The 27,651-nt window shown below is 42.4% G+C and overlaps 1 protein-coding gene across 2 annotated transcripts in view; it reads right to left on the bottom strand.

Annotated features, from left to right (window-relative positions):
* SV2C (synaptic vesicle glycoprotein 2C) overlaps positions 1–27,291 on the bottom strand; it is a 157,019-nt gene extending 129,728 nt beyond the window's left edge. For both annotated transcript variants that reach the window (XM_044291982.1, XM_044291989.1), the window contains exon 1: positions 26,730–27,291. In XM_044291982.1, the coding sequence (XP_044147917.1) occupies positions 26,730–27,291 (562 nt within the window). The remainder of the gene's footprint in view (positions 1–26,729) is intronic.
* Positions 27,292–27,651: the final 360 nt, after the last annotated feature.

Below are 27,651 nucleotides of genomic sequence, written 5' to 3'. Positions count from 1 at the left end.
AAATGGCAGGGTCCTGAAGAGGTTAAAAGCTGGAGAGAGAGCACTTGTCCTATGGGCACAGGAAGAGAGGCTAAGCCAGTGAGCAGGCTGCAGGGACAGAGCAAACCTGTTAGACAGACCCACTGGGGAAAGGAAGAGCAGGAGGCAGGTCAGCATCGCCGGGAAGCTGAAACCTGGGACCGATGAGAAAAACAGTGGCAGCCATGGGTGTTGCTGTAATAGGTCTTGATGATGTTACCCTGGTGCCACGTACAACTATTAGGAACTGTCAGGAGGCTACTCCGGCATTTGGGAGATTTGTTGATTTTATGTGAGTCCTGGAGCCTTCAGGACATTCTGGGAGATATACAGTATAAAGTAAAGGAAATGGATCCAATCTTCTAAAAAAACTCAGCTTATTTAGCTTGATTATAAAAAAGGTAATAAGATAGAAAAAATTGTAATACAAAGTACAAGAATAGCCTGTGGCCCTGATTTATCACACCTTTATCTGAGAATTCTGGCATCAAAAAGTCGCAAAGTACCTCTTTTGCGCAAAATGTAAGCGATTGCACAAAATCGTTTTGCCTTTTTACACCATTTACTCCAGTTTTGTAATATGGGTGGAAAAGTGGGTGTGGCTAACTATGTTAATAGAGTAGCCCCATAGAAATGAAAGGGTCCGTAATTCCGTCTTGCAAAATGCGGAACAGAATTGCGGACGTGTGAATGGACCCTTAAGGACAAGCCAAATTTATCAAACAACCTGTGACATTTGATAAATGTGGCACAAAGTACAACACAGACTCGAGCAAAACTGACTTCAAATATTCTCCCCATGATAAATACCCCCCATAGTGTTTTACACGAACAGAGCTTAAGCATAGCATACCATTCATATGAACCAAATCACATATAAAACCATATGGACCAATAAGAACAAGCTACTTCGTGAACAGAGGGAGAACACAGAGAAAGATTTTAACATATCACATAGGGAAAAATATATATGTATATTAGTATGGGGGAAAAAAACACAAAGAAAGCATATCAATAAAATATAGAATGACTTCTTTCCAATTTAAATCCCCAGGAAACCAAGGGTGTCAAAGTGTGTGAATCCAAAAAGTTCCTCTGGCAAGAAGCAAACGTTGTCAGTCTCCACCCTTTAGGCCCCTTTCACATGGGCGAGTTTTCCACGCAGGTGCAATGTGTGAGGTGAACGCATTGCACCTGCACTGAATCCTGACCCATTCATTTCTATGGGGCTGTGCACATAAGCGGTGATTTTCACGCATCACTTGTGCGTTGCGTAAAAATCGCAGCAAGCTCTATTTTGTGCGTTTTTCACGCAACGCAGGCCCCATAGAAGTGAATGGGGCTGCGTGAAAATCGCAAGCATGTGCGGATGCAGTGTGATTTTCACGCACGGTTGCTAGGAGACGATCGGGATGGGGACACGATCATTATTATTTTCCCTTATAACATGGTTATAAGGGAAAATAATAGCATTCTAAATACAGAATGCATGGTCCGTCACATGGTCCGTCACATGATTCATCACCATGGTAAAAAAGATCATGTGATGGACCATGTGATGAGCGCAGTGACGTCATCAAAGGTCCTATTCCTCAAAGAAGAAGACAGAAGAGATGCCGGCTGCGCGAACAAGTGGATTAAGGTGAGTTAAATTATTAATATTTTTTAACCCCTCCAGCCCTATTGTACTAAGCATTATGTATTAGGAATGCTATTATTTTCCCTTATAACCATATTATAAGGGAAAATAATACAATCTACATAACCTTGAACCCAAACCTGAACTTCAGTGAAGAAGTTTGGGTCTGGGTACCACATTCAGTTTTTTATCACGCGCGTGCAAAACGCATTGTACCCGTGCGATAAAAACTGAACAAGGGAATGCAATCGCAGTGAAAACTGACTGCAATTGGGTACCTACTCGCGCGGGTTTGCCGCAACGCATCCGGACCTTATCCGGACATGCTTGTGTGAAAGAGGCCTTACAGGTTTGTTAACCCTCTAATATCAAAGAACAAAAACCTATTCAAATCACCTCCATGTTGTTCTAAATTGTTTTAAAACACTAGAGGTATTGATTTGATTAGATTTTTGTGGAAGATATGGAGGAGCTTGTTCAGACGATCTGTTTGTCAACAGAAAATAGGAAAGGTGTCAGATTGATTACATAAGAGAAACTATGAGAAAAGGATGCTTGAGGGCATCACAAATTGCGGTGAATAAATCCAGACGTGCCCTCATATTTCATATTTGGAAGATGTTACTAAATCTAACGATAAGCTGGTCTTTTCCACAGTTTACAGTAATCAGTTTAATCAAATTAGGCAGATTTTTATAAATACTTACCAGTGCTGTAAGTGCTTACCAGTGTGACATTTTGTAGAGCGGAGTCAAAAGATGTAAAAGTCGGGGTAATCCTATGTCACTCAGTTTGTTCAGGTCATCATCGGTCACAAGAGTTTGGTTATCACAAACAGATTTTCTTCTGCAATGTTTGCAAATACTGTATACTAAAAGAACGTCCAGGTTTTTTTTTTTTTTTATGAATTCTTGTATTGTAAAACGTCCACAATGAAATCATTTATTAATTGTGACTCCGCTTATTGCATGGTGTACAAAATGTGGCTTTTGTACAAATAGAAAAGTTAAAACCCGCATTGCTGAACATATTGGTTACATAAATATAAAAAAATATAAATAAATCGAATCAATATTTCTGGTGTTTTAGAATTTTTTTTAGAATAATAGGAAGGTGATTTGAATAGCTTTCTGTTCTTCAGTACTGAATGGGTTAAGAAGCCTGCAAGAGGTGGAGACTGGCAAAGTTTTCTTCTTGTCAGTGAAGCTTTTTGGGTACACACCTTTGGCACAAGGTTTAAATTTGGTTGGGGTTGCCACGTTAGTCGTTTACAAAGTGCCATCAGTCATCGTCAGGCAGTTAAGCCTCATTCACACGTCTTTCACAGTAATTTTCCCCCAGTCTTCACTCACATGTAACGGGGCCTGGCACTGTCACTGCACTTCATGCCAGGCCCCGTCAGAGTGCTCATCACATCAGCATCACATGCGGTCGGTGCAGGATCTATCAGGCCCCAGCACTGCCCTACTAGCAGTATTCACGTATGACTCGGGTGGGCAGAGCCTGACTGATGATAGCCAGGCTCCGTCTTCCCACTTAGTTTATGAATACTACTGGTAGGGCTGGGGCCTAATAGATGCCGGACTGACCGCATGTGATGCTGATGTGATGAGTGCTCTGACGGGGCCCGACGTAAAGGACAATGACAGTGTCAGGCCCCGTTAGATGCGAGTGCAGTGGGCCCTCTTCGCGATCGTCATTGTTACACCGCTGCCTACATAGTCTCCACTTATGGTATAGGCATCTTTAGTAACTCTGCTTGCTGTACATCTCACCCTGCATAATCCTGCGTAGTCATCACTTATGGTATATGCATCTTTAGTAACTCTGCTTGCTGTAAAGTAGACCACCTAGAAGGTGATAAAAAGTTAGAAGGTGCGCCAAGCCTGTCATCCACCATCGGCATCTGGCACATTTTTAGACTGTCTAGACAAAGTTTGCATTTAGTGTTAGTAAATTAATCCCATTATGTACAGTGTACCTGGATAATTGGCCTTAAGAACAATGGGGGAGATTTATCATTCCCTTTGTGCCTGAAAAGTAATGTTTAAAAGTCGCAGGTGTGACTTTTTAACTGCGACTTTTAAAAAAAATGGTCACATCTCCCCTTTTTCGCTATCCTCACCACTTTTCTAAAAGAGAGTGTGGCAAGGGGGGGAAAGGGGGCGTGGCCAGACACCCAATACATTTATTTTCTGGTTAGTCGCACAGACTGCAGGAGGATGCAGCTAAATTATGATGAGGAATGAGCCTCGTGGTAAATTAGGCGCATTCTATGGCAGTGCAGGGGATATCAAGATTGGAGCAGAAAGCACTGGGATTGATAAATCTCCTTCAATATCTTCTGGCAGATCCAAAGAACCAGAGAATATACCGTATTTTTTGCCCCATAAGGCCTCTTTCACACGGGCATCGCGTGTGAGGGCCGGATAAGATGCAGGTGCGTCACGTGAAAATGCGTGATTTTTCAGCGCTAGTGCAAATCGTTTTAATGCGTTTTGCATGCGCGTGAGAAAAATCGGCATGTTTGGTACCCAGACCCGAACCCGGACTTCTTCACAGAAGTTCGGAATTTGGATCGGTGTGTAAATTTTATTATTTTCCCTTACAACATGGTTATAAGGGAAAATAAAAGCATTCTTAATACAGAATGCTAAGTAAATTAGGGATGGAGGGGTTAAAAAATAAAAATTGAAATCACCTCATCCACTTGTTTGCGCAGCGCGGCTTCCCTTCTTTCTTCTTCATTGAGGACCTGGGAGAAAAGGACCTTTGGTGATGTCACTGCACACATCACATGGTCCATTACATGGTCCTTTACCATGGTGATGGATCATGTGATGGACCATGTGATGTGTGCAGTGATGTCACCAAAGGTTCTTTTCTCCCAGGTTCTCAAAGAAGAAGAGAGAAGAGAAGCTGGGCTGCGCGAACAAGTGGATAAGGTGAGTTTAATTTTTTATTGTTTTTTTTTAACCCCCTCCATCCCTAATTTACTTAGCATTCTGTATTAAGAATGATATTATTTTCCTTTATAACCATGTTATAAGGGAAAATAATTAAGATCGGGTCCCCATCCCGATCGTCACCTAGCAACTATGCGTGAAAATGGCACCGCATCCGAACTTGCTTGCGGATGCTTGCAATTTTCACGCAGCCCCATTCACTTCTATAAGGGCCTGCGTTGCGTGAAAAACGCACAATATAGAAAATGCTGCTATTTTTATGCAACGTACAAGTGATGCGTGAAAATCACCGCTCATGTGCAGAGCCCCATAGAAATGAATGGGTCCGGATTCAGTGCGGGTGCAATGCGTTCACCTCACGCATTGCACCCGCGCGGAAAACTCGCCCGTGTGAAAGAGGCCTAAGACGCATTTTTTTCGTCCAAAAGTGGGGTAAAGTGATCCAGTGTCTTATGGGGCGAATACTAATGAGCACTTCAATTATATAAGAGCTCATTGGTACCGGAGGACCAGGAACCGGTGAAGGCTCTGTAGTCACCGCTTCCTGGTCCTCGGCTGTCGGCTGAGCTGTGACTGCACACAGCGTGAGGGCGCTCTGTGACCTCACGCTGTGCACATCGGGTCACAGTACAGCTGGACGTTGGAAGAGCAGTAGGAGCGCTGGAGGAGTGGAGCAGGGGCTGATATGAGAGGCATTGGGGGCTAATATTAGAGGCATTTGGGGGCTGATATCAGAGGCATATGGGGGCTGATATCAGAGGCTGCTGGGGGCTGATATGAGGCTGCTGGGGGCTGATGAGAGGCATGGGGCTCTTATCTGAGGTCTGATTGGGGGTCATGCATATTGGGGTCTGAGCTGAGGTCTGATTGAGGGTCTGAGATCTTATTAACATTGGGGGTCTTATTGGCGCTGTCAGCTTAGGTCTGATTAACATTGGGGGTCTGATTGGTGGCCCTCCTCTAAAAACTTAAGTGCGTCTTATGGGCCGGTGCATCTTATAGGGTGAAAATACGGTATATAACAACTAGCCTATAAAGACCAAAAATATACAGTATTTGTATGTGTGTCCCCTTTTGATTCCATGCATTACACAATATAATTTCCCATGAATTGTAGCAAGTTGATCACATAAGTCAGGTCGTAAACAAAACTAAAACAAAGCAGAATAAATGAATCTTTAAACGCTTTCAGCAGTAAGTTTTCGATGAAGCACTTAGTTGGAGAGAGCGCATTATGTATATAGAAATATGTGACAAGGTGTAGGCTGTACTGTGACAATAACAATCGAGTGGGGAATTCAGCGACTTGGCAAGTGCAGTAATTACGCAACCCACATCCGCTGTCAAATTCTGCTTCAAAAATTCTCTTAATATAACAGAGACATTTAGGGTTACTCTGCAGAACACAAACTTCTTAGTTTTTCAGAAGTAGAAATGATTTGTAAAGTTCTGCTATTGAAAAATGATGGGAAGATGTTTTCCAAAAGATTTATAAACCTAGGTGAATGGTTGTCGCGTATTTCTATGGATTCTGCTGTAGTAGGGGAACAAATCCACCTCTATAGGCATTTGTACATTCGCTGCACAGTCATGTGGAAAAGTAAGGACACCCCATGTAAACTTTATTATTTATTTTAACATATGTGGGCTTATCCATATTTGTTCTCCTGTTCGAGATGCTTCTACTAGTTAAAGGGCATAGCTTTTTCTACTGAATAGGCTGTGAGTAGTGGTTGGCCACCACCAAGACCCACAGAGGTGTTTGTAGCTATATGGTCAACTGACCAAAAGCAAAACCCCTGAGAAACCTGGCCCAAGGGAAATTATTGTGGGGTTTTCATTCCTAGCCTAGTGTTTAACCTTGGTCTTACCCTGAAGTTCCCATGGTGATCTAATTTGTGAAGTGGTGAGAGCTACCTGCAAGTCCTGTGATAAAATTATGGAAGCCCTAGAGACTTCCTTCAACATCTTGAGTTATGCTCTTGAGTGTAGCTTGCTATAACAACCTGGTCTGGGTCAGTTGTCTAAAATCTTCTCTACGTGTATATTACATTTCAGAAAGTGGAAAGATTGATGTCCAACACATGTCCCGGTCTTTTAAGATCCTCATGTTCATGATCCATTATCACCACATTACACTTCTTGTCATAAGGCTTGATAATAATGGAATTTTTGTCTTCAAGACTCAGTACTGCTTCCATTTAAAAAATTGATAAATTTAGGTTATGGCAAATGACAGGCTCCTTTCAGAGACAGGACACAGCAGAACACATCATTGGAGAGCCTGGGAAGATGAGTAAACCACAGGGCCATTAGACATTAACCCAGTTTCCAAAGAAGGAATTAGTTTAGACTATCAGGGAATAAAACATGAACCCTCTCTTCCACCCTGGACTATGAACTGTAATGTAACTGAGTGAAGGCCTCGGTCTGTATAGCAACACACAATGGGGGTTATTATCAAAGACCACCTTTTTACACTGGTCTTTGATATCTCCTGCTTAGCTGGAGGATGTGATTAATCTAAGATGAGACGTGGGCCTTGTCATAAATTAGGTACATCCACCTGTAGTCTTTGCGCTTAGACTTGTAGCTGGAGTAGACTTCTGTTATCATTTACATTAGTAAACTGGCCACATCACACTCCCTTTTCAGAAAGTGGTGAAGGCTGTGGAGAAACACCACATGGCAATGGCAGTCAAAAGGTTGGAAATTGCAGGTTTGAAACTTTTTTTATGCCACTTTCTGGTATAGGGGGTCATAGTAAATGACTCCCAATGCACCTATTGCTTCGTGTGCAGCTGTTCACCGCCTTCACGTCGCCTAAAATTTTCTCCTGCTAGCACTGGTTCTAGGATAGAATACTGGGATATGGTTAGGCATAATTTATGATGGAAGCTTTTGCGCCACATACATTAGTGGGGTATTGCATTGGCACTTTATGCACTACATTCTGCTGCAGTGCGCTTTGGATGCTATTACATTTGATTTACCAAATCTAGCCTATAGTTGTCCAGCATTTACACCTTGTATTATGTGATGCGTATATGTGTCTGCATTGAGTTCTTCCCTCACCGGAAACTTCTTTATTCCTCCAATTTTTTAAACTTTCATATATGTATTTTTAATTGCTAATAAAGGAAATATATTTTTATACTTTGTGGCTGTTTTTGCTATGCGCCAGGCTATTATGTGAATATAATAAAAGCTTGTGTATTAAAAAATTGTATAACTGCCTATTCTCTAAACAAATAAATGGAATCATTAAAACCGGAGTACCCCTTTAATGTCTTTGTGTAACATGCCTCACATACATTCTCGACATCGAGGGATTAGAAGTAATTCTACAGACTGAAATCAGCAGCATTTCCTTTGGCAGTGAGTTCTCATTTTTAGGACTGCAGGTGGTGAGTTTTACATTGTAATTGAACTATTATTTTATTTGTGTTCTTGCCAAAAGGGGCCAATATTCTCCTCTAATTGATTCAGTTTCTAATTAAATGTGCTCATTTGCTTTATAATGCATGCAAGCGCTCTCTCCGGTGCAGACGTGGCACACTTGCCTGTCCCTACAGAAGTATAAAAGATTCGGAAACTAGGACCCTGCCTTCAGAGTAAAGCCTCATGCAGACGTCCGTGGAACACGGTCCGTGAGATACCGGACTGGCATTGCAGGAGCGCACGGCGTAATTGGTTGCTATGACACCGTGCGCTCCTGCAATGCCAGACCAGTATCTCTGTACCGTGTTCCACGAACGTCTGCATGAGGTCTCGTTCACATAAACGTGTGAAGCCAGTGCCCGTGCTGTGGACCACAAATTGTGGTCCGCGATGCATGGGCACCTTCCGTGGGGCAGGCGCATGGGGATAGCAGACCCATTCACTTGAATGGGTCCGCGATCCCTTCGTTCCGCAAAAAAATAGAGCATGTTCTATCTTTTTGCAGTGCGGAGGCACAGAATGGAACCCCAGAAAGCACTCCGTAGTGCTTCCGTAGTGTTCAGTTTCGTGCTTACTTTGTGCACCGTTCCGCATCTCTGGATTTGCGGACCGCAATACGGGAACGGGACACCAACGGTCGTGTGAACGAGCCCTGAGGCACCGCTCCGTTGTCATTAATAATTGTCTTAGACATTGCTGCTGAAGTCATAGATAAAATGCCATAGGCTTGGCTTATATGGCATCTATCCTCTTTGATGCGTCATTTGTCCATAACAGGCCGAACTGGATGGACAAATGTCTTTTTTCGGCCTTATGTACTATGTTACTATGTTACTATGCTGCAGCCTCTCTCAGCTACTCACACAGCACTACCATTTTGGGGTACATACGACTTTTTGATTGATTGAAATTATGTTTTTTGTGAGGTGAGGTGACAAAAAAAAAAGCTGTTTTGGCATAATTTGTATTTGTTTTTCTTTTACAACATTCACTAGATGGAGTAGATTATGTGATTTTTTGGAGCGCCAATTGTTAAGGATTAAGGATGCGGTGATACCAAATATGTCTATTTTTTTATTTACGCATTACACTAAGAGCATGTTTAGAAAACAAAATCATGTTTTTGTGTTGCAATTTTCCTTAGAGCCATAGTTTTTTTATTTTTCTGGCTATGGTCTTGTGTGGGGGGCTCATTTTTTGCGGGATGAGATGACGTTTTTATTGCTACCATTTTAGGGTACATACAAAATCTGTTTTGGTGCAATGTTTATATTTCTTTTTTTACGGTGTTCACCTGATGGGGTAGATCATGTGATATTATTATAGAGCCGGTCGTTGTGGATGTGGTGATACCAAATATGTCAATATTTTTTTTCCTTCAAAACACTTTATTTTTGTTATTTTTTTATTTTACACTTTGTGTCCCCCATAAGGTCATATAAGACCTCTGGGAGACATTTAACTTCATTATTTTTATATATTTTTACTTTTGATTTCTCCTGTAACTGGGGCTGGACTCCCAGTTACAGTGGAAATACACCCCCAAAGCGGCTGTACAGCAGAATACTGCACTGTACAGCCTCACTGCAGGGCTTGTCGAAGGACTTGTAAGCCATGTACTGGGATGGGCTCCCTGGAATACAGCGAAATCACGAACGAGGAAAGCAACTCCACACAACCGCACAACTAAAACTGCCTTGCCATACCTATTATTACCCTAAAGCAAACACAAACAATTGTTTAGGTGCTTAGTACGGGTTAACTTGCGGTACAACACAACAGTTTACAATCTTACCGTGCTCTATGGTTTTCCCCCTCCCACAACTAGTCCGGTAGCACGTGTCTGAGTATTACTCCTGAGCAAAACGCTGAACTGGATTGAGATCATGGTGGTGTTTATCAGCTCTCAAATGTGCAATGTTCCTTTAAGTAATGGAGTCCTTGTAGTAACAGTAGCAAAACTTTAGGCCTGACACAAAGCAGAGACCCTAACTAGCTAACTATAGGCCTGTTCTCAGTCTCTAGGCGTCAACAATGCAGTGAGGTGCGTGCACGATCTTACCGACCCGGGTCTGCCCTTTATCCACTGATAACTCTGAACCAAACAACCAGTCTCTCCAGCAAACATGAGGTTTTGCAGGGTATGCAGCTTTGTTCCTCAGCTCTTATCAGCCTTCCTGGAAATAATCCTCCTTTCCCTGGACAGGATCTGGGTCTTGGTCAATGATCAGCTTCACTCAGCTGCAGCTGTGGTCACTGAGGGTTCCTCTCACTCCTGGATTTATCTGATCTTCTGCTCACACACAGTTCCTCAGTCTCAGCTAGCTTCTAAGATGGCTGCTGCTTCTTCTAGCCTGTTCTCAAAACCCCACCTCCTTTGAAGATTCAATTAGCTGTGTTTAAGGAACAGTGGCATCTTGTGGCCAAATAGCAGAATATCAGTCCTGATCATTTAACTTAATCCACACACAAACAGTGTTCAAACAATGAGAGCTGTTTCTCAATCTCACAGTCTGTGGAAGACAGCTCCTGCACTCCCCCGACCTCAGCGGTCACATGAAGGCAGGGACACCCAGGAACAGTCCCTTCCTGCTCTCTGGGGTGCCCTACTGTCACCGTGGGCGCCCGGTCGGTAGCTGCACAATTATCTAGCAGCTACCATCTCTGAAAGGACATTCGGAAATGTCCGATGAGAGATAAACCCGACCGCCCATGACGTTTATAGTCAATGGGTGGTCGGGAAGTGGTTAAAGGCCCCTTTACATTGCCCGAACAGATCATCGCTAACACGAGTTTGTAAATGCAGCAGTCTCCTTCACTGAAGAGCAGGTGATTGTCGGGAAGGAACCCTTTCTTCCGGACAATTGTCTGCTCAATTGACACAATGGGCCAATTCACATGTCCAATTTTCCACACGCGGCAACCACTAATTTGTCCAATTCTTGCATTGGACTAACTCATACAAGTCAAGAGGTCAGCAAAAAAAAAAAAAAACAGACCACACCGCGTTCCATTTTTCGTGTATGGTTGCTAGGAGACACCTGCGAAAAATGGATGAGATACTGATGCCGTCTGGATGAAAAATTTTGACAAACAGAACACAGTAAGAGATAATACTGATTCTACGTTAATAGAAAAATCACACATTTTTAGCAAACGGACACTAGTGCAAATAGGTTCTAAGGGTTTTTTATTGAGCTTTCACTTTTGTATTGCTAGTGGTGTTTATTTGTACCTAGATGTTGGCTAAAGATGTTAGCTAAAAGTCTATGGGAAATTTGTAATGCAGGACACACAAAAGTTTTCTCTGCTACATGCATTTTTTTTTCTCAATTTGTTGACATTTTTTGTGTCTGGTGTTTTTTCTTTAAAAAAAAAAACCCAGCATGTGGAAGCAATGCACTTTATACAGATGATTTTTTTTTCATTCTCTTCTTTATAGGGAAAAATGACAGAAAAAATGCACACCATTCAAACATGTTATTAAATGGCATAAAAAAATGTATACAGTATGGAAAAAAAAATATATATTATTGTGTTCAGGGGAAGTAATTTGCTCAGGGCAGCCCAAGGTACTCCCAGCCCCGCAGGTTTAATAAGTGGCTTGAGATTCAGATGGCAAATAAACACTTAGGCTCCATTCACACATCCGCAATTCCGTTCCGCATTTTGCGGAACGGAATTGCGGACCCATCCATTTCTATGGGGCCCGTATCTGGAATTGCGGACCGCACTTCCGGGTCCGCAATTCCGATCCTGAAAAAAATAGAACATGTCCTATTCTTGTCCGCAATAGCGGACAAGAATAGGCATATTCTATCAGTGCCGGCGATCTGTGGTCCGCAAAATGCGGAACGCACATTGCAGGTTTCTGTGTTTTGTGGATCCGCAAAACACACACGGATGTGTAAATGGACCCTTAGGCTACTTTAACACTAGCGGTAGCCTTTTCCGGCAGGCTGTTTCGGCGGGGGAACAGCCTGCCGGATCCGTGCTACCACAAGTCCACCGTGCTGGCGGAAGTGCGCTCCGGCCCCGTTCACTATAATGGGGGCAGGCAGGAGGTCTGGCCGCAGCGCGTCAAACATGCAGAGAGGGGGCTGGAATAAAACTACAGCACGCTGCGGTTTTTGTCCGGCTGTCTCTCGGCATGTTTGCCATGCTGCTGCCGCAGCTCCGGCCCGCTCCAATTATAGTGAATGGGGCTGAAGCGGACTTCTGCCAGCACGGTGGACTTATGGTAGCACAGATCCGGCAGGCTCTAACCCCGCCGGAACAGCCTGCCGGAAAAGGCTACTGCCAGTGTGAAAGTAGCCTTACTAAGTTCTTGTGGTTTTTACAGGATGTGCATGAAAGGGTGTTTCCTGGATGAGGCTTCTCTTTGGACCTACTTGGCAGGAGCGAATACATTTAGGTCTTACCTCTAGTTCTGCGCAGCTAAGACTCCCCTCTAGCCAGGGGGCAGGATCAGCTCATTACTCTGGAAACTAGGCTAAGGCCTCATGCACACGACCGTTGTTTTGGTCCGCATCTGAGCCGCCGTTTTTGCGGCTCGGATGCGGACCCATTCACTTCAATGGGGCTTCAAAAGATGCGGACAGCACTATAAAAAAAATATATATCATGTCCTATTCTTGTCCGTTTTGCAGACAAGAATAGGTATGTCTACAATGGGCCACCCGCTCCGTAAATTGCGGAAGGCACACGAGCGGCTTCCTTTTTTTGCAGATCCGCGGTTTGCGGACCGCAAAAAACAGCACGGTCGTGTGCATGTAGCCTAAGACTGATGGCGTTAACTGTTTGTTGTCCATACACAGCCATATGGGATAAACAGTGCACAAAGAGATAAGGGCTTTTAACATTAAATCACAACATTTAACTCTTGAAAAAGAATGATTTTTTAGCAGTGATCTGATTTTAACAACATTCTCAACCAAGAGTAAATGAAAAGAACTGCCATGTTTGCTGTAAGCTGGCCCCTTAAATCGTGTAGCAGTGCTGGATATTTTTCCATATATAAGCCTCTTCTAGTCCAGCTTTATTACATTTTTGAAGGTGTTCCATATCCAGCCTAAATGAAGTTGGCAGCGAGCAGAGCACAGGTGCAGAGAATTTATAAAGCAAAATTACCTGGGGAGAATCCAATAAAACATAACTACAGTTTAGACTATAGTTTGGTGGGAGCGGGCTGTATTTCGATCCCAGCTCCGTGCTCCATATTTTGTATTCACCACCAGCATTTCATGTGTAGGACTCAGCAGATATATATTGTAATAGGGAAATACAAATAACACTTATTCCCCTATCCGCAGTATAGGTGATTCATTGCTGGGGGTCTGACTGCTGAAACCCCCAATAGTCACAAGAAAGGGAGTCCCCTGTGTGAATGAGCAGTGGTGTGCATGCATGTCTACTGCTTCATTCTCTGTCTATGGGACTGCTAGTACATTGCTCAGCTATCTCCATCAGTCCTATAGAAGTGAATGGAGCAGTGGTGGAGCATGCACACCATCGCTTATTCACTCAGGGGACACAGAGACCCCCAGATGGAACGAAACACTACGGAAACACTACGGAAACACTACGGAGTGCTTTCTGGGGTTCCGTTCCGTGCCTTTGCACCGCAAAAAGATAGAACTTAGCTCTATCTTTTTGTGGAACGGACGGATCACGGACCCATTCAAGTGAATGGGTCTGCGATCCCCATGCGGCTGCCTCACGGACGGTGCCTGTGCATTGCGGACAGCAATTTGCTGTCCACAACACGGGCACAGGCTTCACACGGTCATGTGTACGAGCCCTGACTTTCCCCCCAAAAAGTTTATGGGTTGGGCTAGGGCTGGGAGTCTGCCTGGGGCCGGGGAGACTTTGGATGGGACATGACACAATAAAAAAACAACTGTGCCTGCTGCCACTTACTTTATAGTGTACCACCACCATATCCCTTGATAAACTTATTATGCAGTTTACGACCGACTTCCCCCCCCTATGAACTGTGCCTGCTCTGACTTATTATATAGTGTGCCACTGCCATATACCCTATGAACTATGCCTGATGCCACTTATTATATTTATTTATTATGTAGTGTACCACCGCCTTACCCCTCCATGAACTGTGCCATGTGCCACTAATTATATAGTATACCGTTGCAATACCTCCGCATAAACTGTGCATACTGCTGCCTGCTGCATACTATATAGTGTGCCACTGCCATATGGGGAGGGGGTAGCAGGCCTAGTTCATGGAGGGGGGTTTTATATATATATTTTGTTGTTATTTATGGTAAATTTTTATCTTTGTTGGTGAAACATGGGTGGAGGTACAGGGAAGCGGCGGGACAGGGGAGGAGACAGGGGCAGTTAGTGGGAGGGCCAGGAGCAGTTAGTAGGAGGGGCTAGGAATAGGGTATAGGGGCCTAATTGAGATTCTTTCTATGGGGCCCAATGATTTTCCCCATTAAAGGGAATCTAGCATGCGGCAGCTGTATGCGCAGCTCCATTATTGAGGCTGATGCCAGCACAGGAATTCAGAGCGCACAGTTGCTCAGATTACATGATGTTTCACATGTGCAAGACTTTACTTCTGCAGCAGAGTGATGTCCACATCAAGGAGGAGAATACCAGATGAGGGGAGGGGTGGGGCTCACTGAGAATGGGCGCGGCTGGCCTCCACCAATGCTAAGTACCACTTCTTGGCCTGTCTTCCAGCTTATTAGCATATTTATAAAATCGTTATTTGAGGGGCACAAATACATTTATATTGATCATACAGGTGTGGTTGGTTAGAAAGCACTCCAGGAGACCTACAGCATCATATAAGCAGTTAAATGCGCTTAATGGTAGTGATAGATTCCATTTAATTACATAAAATAGCGGTAGTTCTACTGTCTGAATCCAAAGCTTGGCCTTGTTGGTTCTAAACCTTCTATAAATGTCCGTTCTTCTCCCTCAAGGGTATTCTCTCAGTAAACTTGTTCTTTGGCAACTGTTCAGTCTCAGGATTGGTGTTTCCTGGATGAGGCTTCTCTTTGGGACTACTTAGCAGGAGCTCACACATGCAGTTCCTGTCTCTAGCTTCTCTGACTAGACACTCAGTAACCAGAGGAGACTGGACCAGGCGGTCTTCATGGCAACCTAACCCAGATTGCCAGTGTTAACTGTTTCTTGTCCATACATAACCATTTGGAGTACATAATACATAGAGAAAATTTAGACTAGAACCTTCAGAATCACAGGTGAATATCCATGAAGCAAACCTAATTACAAAAAACAAAATGGCTGCACACCGTTATTTATACACACAATAGAGCTCTATTGTGTGTATATATAACGGTGTGCAGCCATTTTGTTTTTTGTAATTATGTTTGCTGAATGGATATGCACCTGTGATTCTAAAGGTTCTAGTCTAAATTTTCTTGCAATATATTGGGGGTAGCACCTCTTTTAGACTACACATGCCCATCTACCTGGGACTTCTGAGCCGAGTACGTTTGTAGCTGGTTCCTACACTGCCCTGAATATTGTAGGCTTAAGTGCAAAGTGAGGCAGTATATTTAGTGTTAGGGACCCATCTGCGGAAACAACCTTGACGCCTGATAGATGGGCCTGACACGTATGTGCACTAAGAGCTTCCCTTACTCATTTATAATCGGTATTGTACCACTTTTATCTAGAATGACCCCCATTTCTTAGCTCTATTGTGTGTATATATAACGGTGTGCAGCCATTTTGTTTTTTGCAATTATGTTTGCTTCATGGATATGCACCTGTGATTCTGAAGGTTCTAGTCTAAATTTTCTTGCAATATATTGAGGGTAGCACCTATTTTAGACTAAACATGCCCATCTACCTGGGACTTCTGAGCAGAATATGTTTGTAGCTGGTTCCTACACTGCCCTGAATATTGTAGGCTTAAGTCCAAAGTGAGGCAGTATATTTAGTGTTAGGGACCCATCTGCGGAAGCCACCTTGACTCCTGGTAGATGGGCCCGACACGTATGTGCGCTAAGAGCTTCCATTACTCATTTATAATCGGTATTGTACAACTTTTATCTAGAATGACCCCCATTTCTTAGCTCTATTGTGTGTATATATAACGGTGTGCAGCCATTTTGTTTTTTGTAATTATGTTTGCTTCATGGATATGCACCTGTGATTCTGAAGGTTCTAGTCCAAATTTTCTTGTGCTATAATTAAGAGAAGCTCAGAAAGATGGCTGCCCCCATAATTATTTACAGAACAAAAAAAAATCATTGTACACTCCGAAAACAAAAAAAAGCTTAAAAAATAATATTTGTCAGTCTCTGGTTTTAATTTGTGAAAAAAAAATGTAGCTGATACGATTCACTTTAAGACCATCTGGACCAACTTGTATAAAGGAATGAAATGGTGTTGACTGGAAGTGTGCTAAGGTTCTGTAATCGTATTAAGTGTAAAGTTTCTCTAATACCTTCTGGTCATTGAGGACATTCTCCTGCTGCGACTGCTCTCACTCATCTGACTTTCTCTGCAGATTGAAACGGTTTCCAGCTGTGATAATGACAAATGCAGGCTGATGAATCTATTTCCCTGAGCAGAATTGGCTTCTAAGTACAATTTCGATGCAATCCTATTGCAGCGAAAACAAAGATATCTTCGACAATGAATTTCTCATCTGAGTAAGCTATTGAGTGAGTCCATAAAATCAAGCGATGTGAAATGAAATTCAGACATGCAGAAATGTCTACCTGGCAAGCAGGAAAATATTGTTATGCTTCATCTAGATCCTCACAGAGGCAGAACCGCATTGGGCTGAATGATGACAATTTGTATTTCCATAAATTACTGTCAGGATGATTTCCTTTTGTTTTCTTCTTGTCCACATACAATACTACTTGAGATCTGTCAGTGGGAACAATGCACTAGAATAAGTCTTACCCATATTAAAAATGTTCTACTTTTCGTGTATTTTCAGGTTCCACTGATATTTTACAGGGATGTGTACATCAAACATGGCCGAAAATCAAATACATTTGTATTTGGAATTAGTACAGTCATGTGAAAAAATTAGGACACCCTTTGAAAGCATGTGGTTTTTTGTAACATTTTTAATAAAAGGTTATTTCATCTCCGTTTCAACAATACAGAGAGATTAAAGTAATCCGACTAAACAAAGAAAACTGAAGAAAAGTCTTTTCAAGATCTTCTGTAAATGTCATTCTACAAAAATGCCTATTCTAACTGAGGAAAAAGATAGGACACCCTTGCCCCTAATAGCGAGTGTTACCTCCTTTGGCTGAAATAACTGCAGTGAGACGGTTCTTGTAGCCATCTACCAGTCTTCGACATCGGTCTGAGGAAATTTTACCCCACTCCTCAATGCAGAACTTTTTCAGCTGTGAGATGTTTGAGGGGTTTCTTGCACGTACAGCCCTTTTCAAGTCACCCCACAGCATCTCAATGGGATTCAAATCTGGACTTTGACTTGGCCATTCCAGGACTCTCCATTTCTTCTTTTTCAGCCAATCTTTGGTTGATTTACTAGTATGTTTTGGGTCATTGTCATGTTGCATGGTCCAGTTCCGCTTCAGCTTTAATTTTCTAACTGATGGTCTCACATGTTCTTCAAGCACCTTCTGATACACAGTAGAATTCATCGTGGATTCTATGATGGTGAGCTGACCAGGTCCTGCTGCAGCAAAGCAGCCCCAAACCATGACACTTCCACCTCCATGCTTCACAGTTGGTATGAGGTTCTTTTCTTGGAATGCTGTGTTTGGTTTACGCCAAACATGTCCTCTGCTGTTGTGTCCAAATAATTCAATTTTGGACTCATCTGTCCAAAGAACATTATTCCAGAAGTCCTGGTCTTTGTCAACTTTATCTCTGGCAAATGTCAGTCTGGCCTCGATGTTTCTCTTGGAAAGCAAAGGTTTCCTCCTTGCACACCTCCCATGCAAGTTAAACTTGTACAGTCTCTTTCTGATTGTAGAGGCATGTACTTCTACATCAACAGTAGCCAGAGCCTGCTGTAGTTCTCGAGATGACACTTTAGGGTTTTTGGAGACCTCTTTTAGCATCTTGCGGTCTGCTCTTGGGGTGAACTTGCTGGGGTGACCAGTCCTGGGCATGTTGGCAGTTGTTTTGAAAGCCCTCCACTTGTAGACTATCTTCCGGACAGTGGAATGGCTGATTTCAAAATCTTTTGAGATCTTTTTAAATCCCTTCCCAGACTCATAGGCTGCTACAATCTTTTTTCTGAAGTCCTCTGACAGCTCTTTTGCTCTCACCATGGTGCTCACTCTCACTTCAACAGTCAGGAGCACACCAAACTAAATGTCTGAGGTTTAAATAGGGCAAGCCTCATTCAACATGCAGAGTAACGATCTACTAATTATGTGCACCTGGTGTGATATACCTGTGTGAGATCTGAGCCAATTTAAGAGGGAATACATGTGAGGGTGTCCTATCTTTTTCCTCAGTTAGAATAGGCATTTTTGTAGAATGACATTTACAGAAGATCTTGAAAAGACTTTTCTTCAGTTTTCTTTGTTTAGTTGGATTACTTTAATCTTTCTGTATTGTTGAAACGGAGATGAAATAACCTTTTATTAAAAATGTTACAAAAAACCACATGCTTTCAAAGGGTGTCCTAATTTTTTCACATGACTGTATGTTCTCCCCGTGTTTGTGTGGGTTTCCTCCAGGTACTCCGATTTCCGCCCACAGTCCAAAGACATAGGCCTCTTTCACACAACAGTTTTATGTTTGTTTTTTGTTTACACGCCGTTTTTTGCGTTCCGTATACGGTCCTTATACAGAACCATTCATTTCAATGGTTCCGCCAAAAAACTGAATGTACTCCGCATGCATTCCGTTTCCGTATTTCTGTTCCGTTGAAAGATAGAACATGTCCTATTATTGCCTGCAAATCACGTTCCGTGGCTTCATTCAAGTCAATCGGTCTGCAAAAAAAAAAACGGAACACATTCGGAAATGTATCCGTATTTCTTCCGTATCTGTTCCGTTTTTGCGGAACCATCTATTGAAAATGTTATGCCCAGCCAATTTTTTCTATGTAATTACTGTATACTGTATATGCCATACGGAAAAACGGAACGGAAAAACAGAACAGAAACACAACGGAAACAAAAAATGGAACAACGTATCCGTGAAAAACGGACTGCAAAACACTGGGAAAGCCGTGTGAAAGAGGCCATACTTGTAGGGACCTTAGATTGTGAGCCCCATTGTGAACAGCTTGATGCTAATGTCTGTAAAGGACAGCGTACTATAGCAGCTCTATATAAGTGCATACAATAATAAAGAAACTGGACCACAAATGAGGTGGTGGTTTTTTTGCCCATAAAGGGCTTAAAGAAGCGTGATTTGATAAAATTTTTGTAATGTATTTATATAAATTTTCTAAGCATTTTTGCCACATAGTGGCTGGGGGTCATTTACAAAGACCGGCTTTGTTTCCCCTTTGCACTGGCAGAAGATGCAAATAGCTTATGACATAACTGTGCTCCTCGTCATAAGTTAGGGGCACCTTCGCCAGTAGTCAAACACAGCACAAAAATGTTTATGCAACAAAATATTGTCGAACAAGTGTTTAAAGGGAATCTGTCACCTAATCTGAGCCTTTTAGACTGCTCAGATCAAGTTATAGACTCCTTTGCCCACATTACAATGGTACCTTTATTTGTGCTGTCCCTCGCCGAAATCGTCCAAAAAAGACTTTTACAACTTATGCTAATGAGGTTCGGCAAGTGCCCAGGGGCGGCGTTACTGCAGCAAGTGCCCAGGCCCCTCGGCGATGTGCTCCGAAAACCACACCTATTTCATCCCTCTGGCCCGCACTCCTTTCCTATTATTACCTCCTCCTCTCCCTCACAAATCTCGCTCCTGCGCCGCTCCACACTTGTCCTGCACCTGCGCACTGCTGTGCCCATTATGGGCAGAGGAACAGGGAGTTGGACTGTGCATGCGCCGGTCCGTAGCTCAAAATCCAGCAGGCGGAAGTAACCAGCTGCTGCAGAGGACTGCAGTGAAGCCAAAGAAGGGGCAGGTCGGCGCAGCATTGTCTTCCCTCTAGCAGGCGCAAGATTTGTGAGGGAGAGGAGAAGGTAATAATAGGAAAGGAGGGCGGGCCAGAGGGGTGAAATAGGTGTGGTTTTTTGGGCACATTTGTAACACCCCAGAATTGTGTTACAAAACTCTTTTACCCCGCTACAATCTCTTAAGTGTATTGACAGTGTCATCTAATGTAATTTCACATCATATTCTCACAAATGTGCATTGTAAAGCCTTGTAAATATATATTGCTGTAATTTCTATGTTCACCAGCAGGTGGCAGCAATGTGTTCAGCAAGGACTTAGCCAGTTTAGTGTTTCTGAACTGGAATAGTTCATTCCAGTTTAGCTCCCCCTCTATGAGCAGAAGTGGGCTGGCCCATGTCCTGCCTTATGGGAAGGGAAGGAAGTTCAGTTAGTGTGCCAGCCACCCCATCTAGGCGAAGGCTGTGCTTGTAGGAGCTCCCAGATATAGGAATCCAAAGGCAGGATCTTGTCTCGGCTGAGACAATTGATCATCAATCCCAGCCTGAACCTTGCAGCCTCAGCTGGAAGAAAGCAAGCATCCACCTCCAGTTACAGGAAGAAGCATACCCTGAGACAATAACTGTGAGTACCGTCCAGAGACCCCAGGAGAAGCCAAATTCCTCCTCAGCTAGTCAGTCCCCAAGACAGCAGAATATAGATAGTCCAGAAGATAAATTCCTGCCACATTACAGAGCTACTAAGCATACGTCCATTTCCTGCAAAAGCTCTAGGCACATGATAGAGCAGAAGATAATTTCCTGCCACACATTGCCAATACCTGCTGGGACCAAAGACTATTGCTGTACCTCGCTTGGATGAAAGCTGCAACTAGTAAAGACAAGTTTGAACTTTACCCAAGGTCTGGATCTCAATTACTGCTGCAAATTCCTCTATTATTCCTACTAGCACCACACTCATTTTATTGCTTGTGAGCCAGGATCCAGGAGTCCAGCCGTACCCAGGTAGGAGACACCATTGACACCATTACTACTACCATACAGAGACATTACACCACTCTCGCATTCCTAACCTGGTACGTGAGTTACAACACCTTAAAGGGCCCTGTGTTAGTACCCTGCACAGGCTGCAATTGGCGTCACAATCAAAACAATAGACTATTAAACCCATATCCTGACCCACTGCATAATTAGGCATCCATGTAACCGTACCACGGTCCAGCTAATTGCATATTGCCGAGGGGCCTGGGCACTTGCTGCAGTAACGCCGCCCCTGGGCACTTGCCAAACCTCATTAGCATAAGTTTTAAAAGTCTTTTTTGGAAGATCTTGGCTAGGGACAGTATAAATAAAGGTACCATTGAAATGAGGGCACAGGAGTCTATAACCTGATCTGGGCGGTCTAAAAGGCTCAGATTAGGTAACAGACTCCCTTTAAACAGATGCAAAAAAAAAAATATTCAACTGTAGAAGTCTATGGGAGAAAAATGAGGGGAAAATGTAAGAACCAGAGCATGCTGCATTAAAAAAAGACACAAAAACAAGCCTCAAGGGTTAAAAATATTACTATAAAAACACATTTAAAAATTTCCCATCAGACTCAGTACGAGAGGATCCTCTGGTGGGCCCAGTCTCTGAATCTATAGTGGGCCCCAAACATCCTGGTGAAAAAAACTTTTGGAGCTGCTTTTAGAGATAATCTCTTGCCACTAGGGTTTATTTTTTAATTCAGAAAGTTTTAGACTTTATTGATGATATAGGGGTTGGGCACTGAAAATAATACCTCTGGTAGGCCTAAGGAACCCGTGTTTCTTTCCGTTAGTCTTCCATGCTAGATCAGGAGCTAACATTTTTTGCCTAAAAGGTAGCAAAACACCTGCACAATGCGGACAGCACAAGTCAGTGAAAAACGGAAATATCTTTTTGCTGTGATTGTGGGGGATTCATTTTGGGGTGGTGTGAGGGTAACCTAAAGATTATAATTTTTTTGCTGTCGTTTGAGGGTAAACTAAAGATTTAAGTTTATACCTCTGTGTGGGAATCAATACACAGGAGATGTATAGCATCCCTTGTCTGGCTTTTTACATGATATGCCATTAATATTCTGCAGCAGAAGTAAAGACTGGAGGAAGTTAATGCTGCTGGATCAGCATGTGTGCAGAGCTATGGTACAATCCCGAAAGGGGTTATGATAAGTCCCAGCTGAATCATGTACCTGTCTGTCTCTGCTTGGCTCACAGAATGCCAGCTAAGCTGACACATCTGACCTGCAGGGGAGGCCGGGAAGCTGATCTGACAAGGGACACCTGCTTGCCAGTGATGAAGCGCTGCTATAATCTTTCCTCTAGTGCCTATTTCTGCTGAAGTGCATCAGTGAAAAATTGGACAGATGTCTGGAGAATGCGGATTGTCTAAATGAAGGAATGAGACGTTTTGCAGAAAACATGCGCATTTGCTATGGAACAAATATCATTTGTAATAGTAAAAGGACAGTTTCTTAGATTCATTGTATTGTTTAATTGAACAATGCTTCAAAGTTGTTTTTATGCTGACTGATATAGATCGTTTTCAGCCAGCACTTGGAGTCTTGAAGGGGGCGAGGAGAATTAAAAGAATCCAGTTGTAAAATATGTGTTATTTCCATTAAATTGCTGGTGTGTGGTCTGATATTAAGAGAGGTTTTATTTTGTCCCAGGACCAGTAACAGTAGGACCATTCGTTGTGACATTTACATGCAGCAATCACCTCCACTATATGTGTAATAGCTCAGAAAGGGTATCTGTAATTTTTTATATATACTGCATTTTAAAGTCATGTTATGTTATGTATCTGCCATATGCTTCAGAATGATACACAGTAGTATGGTTGGCATTAGGAATATACATTTCCATTTCATTCCACCCTTCTTGGTAGGATTGGGTTGGTCCTATTTCTTGCCAGGAGGGGATTTCTAGAGAGTTCTAGGGAGAGTTAGTTTAACAAGCCTGGAGTGAAGGGGCACTTCCATCTGCTCCCGATCCAAGGTCCTTTGAGACAAAAATTACAGCTGGTTTGTGAGGACCACTACTCCAGGGAGATTGTAGGGTCCTAGGCCACAGAAGATCTTCAAGCTACAGTGTTTAAAGTCAGCAGAGTAATCAGTACTACAGCTATACAGACCCTGCTGCAGGTGAAGGGAAAACAAGTTAAGATACCCATCACCACAGGCACATGTAAAAGCCTACATATCATACGTGGACACCTATAGCCACAAGTGCCAATTTATTTCTGTTAGCCTAGGTAAATCTGAATAGAGATAAGGACTACCATAGAGTGTTATTGTCTTGCATCTTGCCTGCCACCATATCTCATCATCTGGGGATAGAGACCTTCCACCTTGTACAGACGACATCTGGATGTACTGTAATTCATCCTTTTTACTCAGAAAAATATTTCTTTCTTTATTTCTTCATATTACCTTTTGACTTCACTGAACCCCAGGGTACGATGGCCTGAAGGAGTACACTGTGACACATTATCTCATCAGGGCCCCTACTACTCCCATCTTCTGCACCGGCTCCTCAGGGACTCGCTGCATATCGAGACGAGGAATGACTGCTGCAATTGGTCACCCCTAAAGAGATTTATTGTTTCTAGGCAGCCAATCATTGTCTGAACACCAGAATCCCCTGCCCAGAAACAATTGCAGTATCCCAGATAAGGGAACTTGCAAAACAGTTTTTTTTTTTTGTTATTTAGGTATGAGACAAATGCCGACAATCGTTTTGCATCTTCCGGCATTTTCTGAAGGCCTTGAGAGAGCATCAGAAGATGTGAAATGATCATTGGCTGCGTACTGCAGAGTCTGCCTCATACCTTTTTAGAACTTTTGTATAAAGTCATTGGAATTTTAACCGGAGGAAGTCCTGTGGATGGTATTCTCTTATTGTGGATTAACCCCCTACTGCCAACATTCATTCCACAGTCTCACCACTCGTACAGTAAAAAATCCTTCTGTGCTGATAGTGAAATCTATATTTATGGTTATTAAATCACCATTCATGTCATCTTTTTCAATTTAAATGACCCAAATTGTGATAATCTATCTTGGCCCACCTATTTTTAGAAGATACTACTGTCTTGACTTTATGTCCTGCTCGGAGGATGTATGAGATGAGAATTACTCATCGAGCGAATGTCAAAGGAACAATGAATGGGTAGGTGTTAGACATAGAGGGTTGTAGTTCCATGTTGCTGGTGGTCTATGGTCATTGAATCTCCTATTGTCAGTTTTTCTTAACAAGGATTTCCTGCAATCATGGGTTTCCTCAGCACCTTGGTCAAAACAATCAATATATCTCAGCAACTATACAGGATGCAAGCAAGAATGTATTGCCACAGGACCAAGCTTCTTTGAAGTAAGAGTCAGAGAAGGGGTCCCTGGGAATTGAACATTTTTTTTTGCATTACCCTATGGTTATAAGGTTGAAAGTAATTGGGTTATGGTGTGCTGAGATAGAATAAAAAGTGTGAAAGGCATATATGATAGCTTCACCTTATCCGAATCTGAGTTCAATCCAGTATAACCTCCTTCAACTTATGGGAATTTTGGAATAAAGAGTATTTGTCAAAAATTATTATTATTATTATTATTATTATTATTAATAAATATAGTAACAAAATGTATGAGATTATATACCATTATTTGTCAATAAAATACAAAAATTTGTTAATAAAATAACATATTATTAATATGAAGTTAGATGGCAGGAGAATTTTTTTTCTTTCAAACTATAAAGACAAGGTTCATGTGCCACATGAACTGCTTTAGTAAATTATTGTATGCAAATATCTTGTCTTAATATGTATTTGATGGATTGTCAACATATATTATCCAAATTGCTCTGTGGTTTCAGACAGTGAATGACAGTAAATGGGTGAAGTAAATCACTTCATTACTGAAGATTTCTTCCATCACGTCTCAAAAATAAATAAAAAAGATGTATCTACATTAGAGTTGAATATGTTTGAGGTTCAAGTCTTTATAAGTGTCTATGCTTCAATTAAAAAGATAAAAACGTACAGTAGTTTCTAACTCTGAGAAACCGAATGGCAAATGTAATCCAATTCTATAATAATCAGATGATATCACCTTTAAAAATTATTTAGCCAATTCATAAAATATGGTGGGTGACCAAACCACTAAAGATTTGATATGTTAGGCATTGTAGCGACCATTATTAGTTAAAAACTAAAAAAATTTGCTTAATGAGACTCAATGAAATTAAAAAGATCCAACAATTCATCGTTTAAAGGTGACTTTACATGAGTTGATAGCAGATTATCGGGAACAAACGTTCCTGTGAATGCTTGTTCCAAAGAATCTGCCCATGTAAAGGTGCAGCAGATCACCCGATGAACGAGCAAAACGCTCATGTCGTTCATGCAGGCACCTAAATTATCGTGCAGTCTAAACAGCGATCAGCTGCCCAGAAACCATGCAGCTGTATGAGGACAAGGGATAGCGATCCCTTGCCATCATACTGTGGAGGTGATCGCTGCATGTGCATGCAGCGCTTCGTCTCCACTGAGCGTGCAGCCAACACTTCCTTCCCGACAATCTGCTGCTCATCTGGGTGTGTAAAGGCACCTTTATATGAATAAACAGATCAAACTGTCAAACACAAGTGCAGCACTAATTACTGCTATCTGCATTCACTAGATATTTTAGAAATCATATGCCTTATCAATCTCATACAACATGCAAAAAATACTGTACTTGTTTAGTGACCACAAATAAATAATCAGGAAGCCTCAGCCAAGAAGTTACAAATTGTTGCACTAGCGGCCCATGCCTGCCACTGTCCTGCTTCTCCGAGTGGGCACAGGCACGGAGTCACTTACCCTGTCCCATCTATTGTTATGCTGGTGGTCTGGGCCCTTGTACCTATATCTGCCCACCAGCAAAGAGCCTGTCATCTTGCATCCCACATTCCTCATCCTGATGCAGGCCATACTGCTCTTAGGGTACATGTGCCTTTTCCGCATTGCTGTGAAAAATGATGTTTTAATATATGCAAATGTGCCTTTAAGAGCAATGGGGGCGTTGCTGTTACACCTACAGGTCAGCTCTCTCGGCAACTGCTGTGTCCTCTCCACTTTGATTGACAGAGGTGGGCGTGATAATGTTTTCTCTGCCTGGTCCTGTCAATTAAAGTGCAGAGGGCGCAGCAGTTGCAGAGAGGGCAGAGCCTGTAGGTGTAATGGCAACATCCCCGTTGCTCATAGAGGTTAATTTGCATATATCAAAACATAATTTTTCTCAGCAATGCGGGCACACATTAACATGGGGTCAACACAGATGCCTTCAGCTGCCAAGCGCACATGCAACAGGTCAGCCAGTTTTATAGGTACAAATCTACTGAGAGATGCCCTTTAACATCCTTGTCCCTACACAATATTAAAAATAAACTGAATGACAGTTACACTGTAAATGTTGTGTGCTAGAAACATTTGCAGTGTACTCAAAACAGTTTGATAAATCAGGGCCATAGTCTTTTTGGCAAAAACACCTTTCTGCCGTTACTCAAGAATATGATGAATCCTTGGTCTGTGATTTACAACAAAAATAGCATAAATGGTACTCACCAAGCCAGCCAGAGCCAGAATCTGGTATACACATATCGGTTTCTGCACTTGGCAGCACAAATCCAACTACAAACACCTCAACTCCATCAGCCATTAGAGCCATGCCAAGCACAAAGAAGAGGGTCCACTGAAATCGGCCATGTCCACATTCTTGAATAATGAGTTCATATTGCTGTGCTAACTCTTCTTCATCAGCTTTCCTTTCACTTTCTAGATCGTGTCGAGCCTTACTTTCATCAGGAACGGCTTGACCTAGAGCAACCATGCCATCCTTTGCTTGACCAGGAATTCCTTGATACTCCCCATCATACATCTCATCATCATCATCATGGCCTTCTGTTGCTTCACTAGAGCCTTCATCATCGTTGACCTCTCCATTGTAGTTGCCACGTGTATAGTATACCTCTTCGTCCGGGAAGTGATCTTCGACTCTGTGGACATATCCATCACGTTCTACTTCTCTTGGTTTATTTGCACTTTTGGGTGTGTGTCTCTTTGCTTCCCTAGCTATGTCCTTAGCACCTCTCGCTAGTGAAGTCCTGTCTCTGTAGTTATCTTCCATTGTGTAGAATAACTTATTGTTCCACAAATCGCAGCAGATGTCGGTGGGTGATGGTTTAGGTCGTGCCTTTTCTATTACACAGATGATGTATTAAAACAAAATTGAATTATGCATCTGCAATATAAAAAAGAGGAAATCATTTTAGTATTGAAAAAAACCTCTATACAACACTCTCTGCAAGTATTTTCAATACTTTAATTTAAGAAAACCTATGTGTAGTGCATATATATAGTATGGATGATAACTGTGTTCCATAATTGGAGATTTTCCTAGCTATTGTAACGGAAAATATAGATTTTATTGAAGACAGGAGGCGAGCATTGTGCATTAACTTTCTTTACTACTCCCATTAGCAGCAAG

The sequence above is a fragment of the Bufo gargarizans genome, chromosome 1, assembly GCF_014858855.1.
Source record: "Bufo gargarizans isolate SCDJY-AF-19 chromosome 1, ASM1485885v1, whole genome shotgun sequence".
Classification (NCBI taxonomy): domain Eukaryota; kingdom Metazoa; phylum Chordata; class Amphibia; order Anura; family Bufonidae; genus Bufo; species Bufo gargarizans.
The sequence above is the reverse complement of the archived record's forward strand: the minus strand, read 5'-3'. Positions and strand labels throughout refer to the sequence as shown.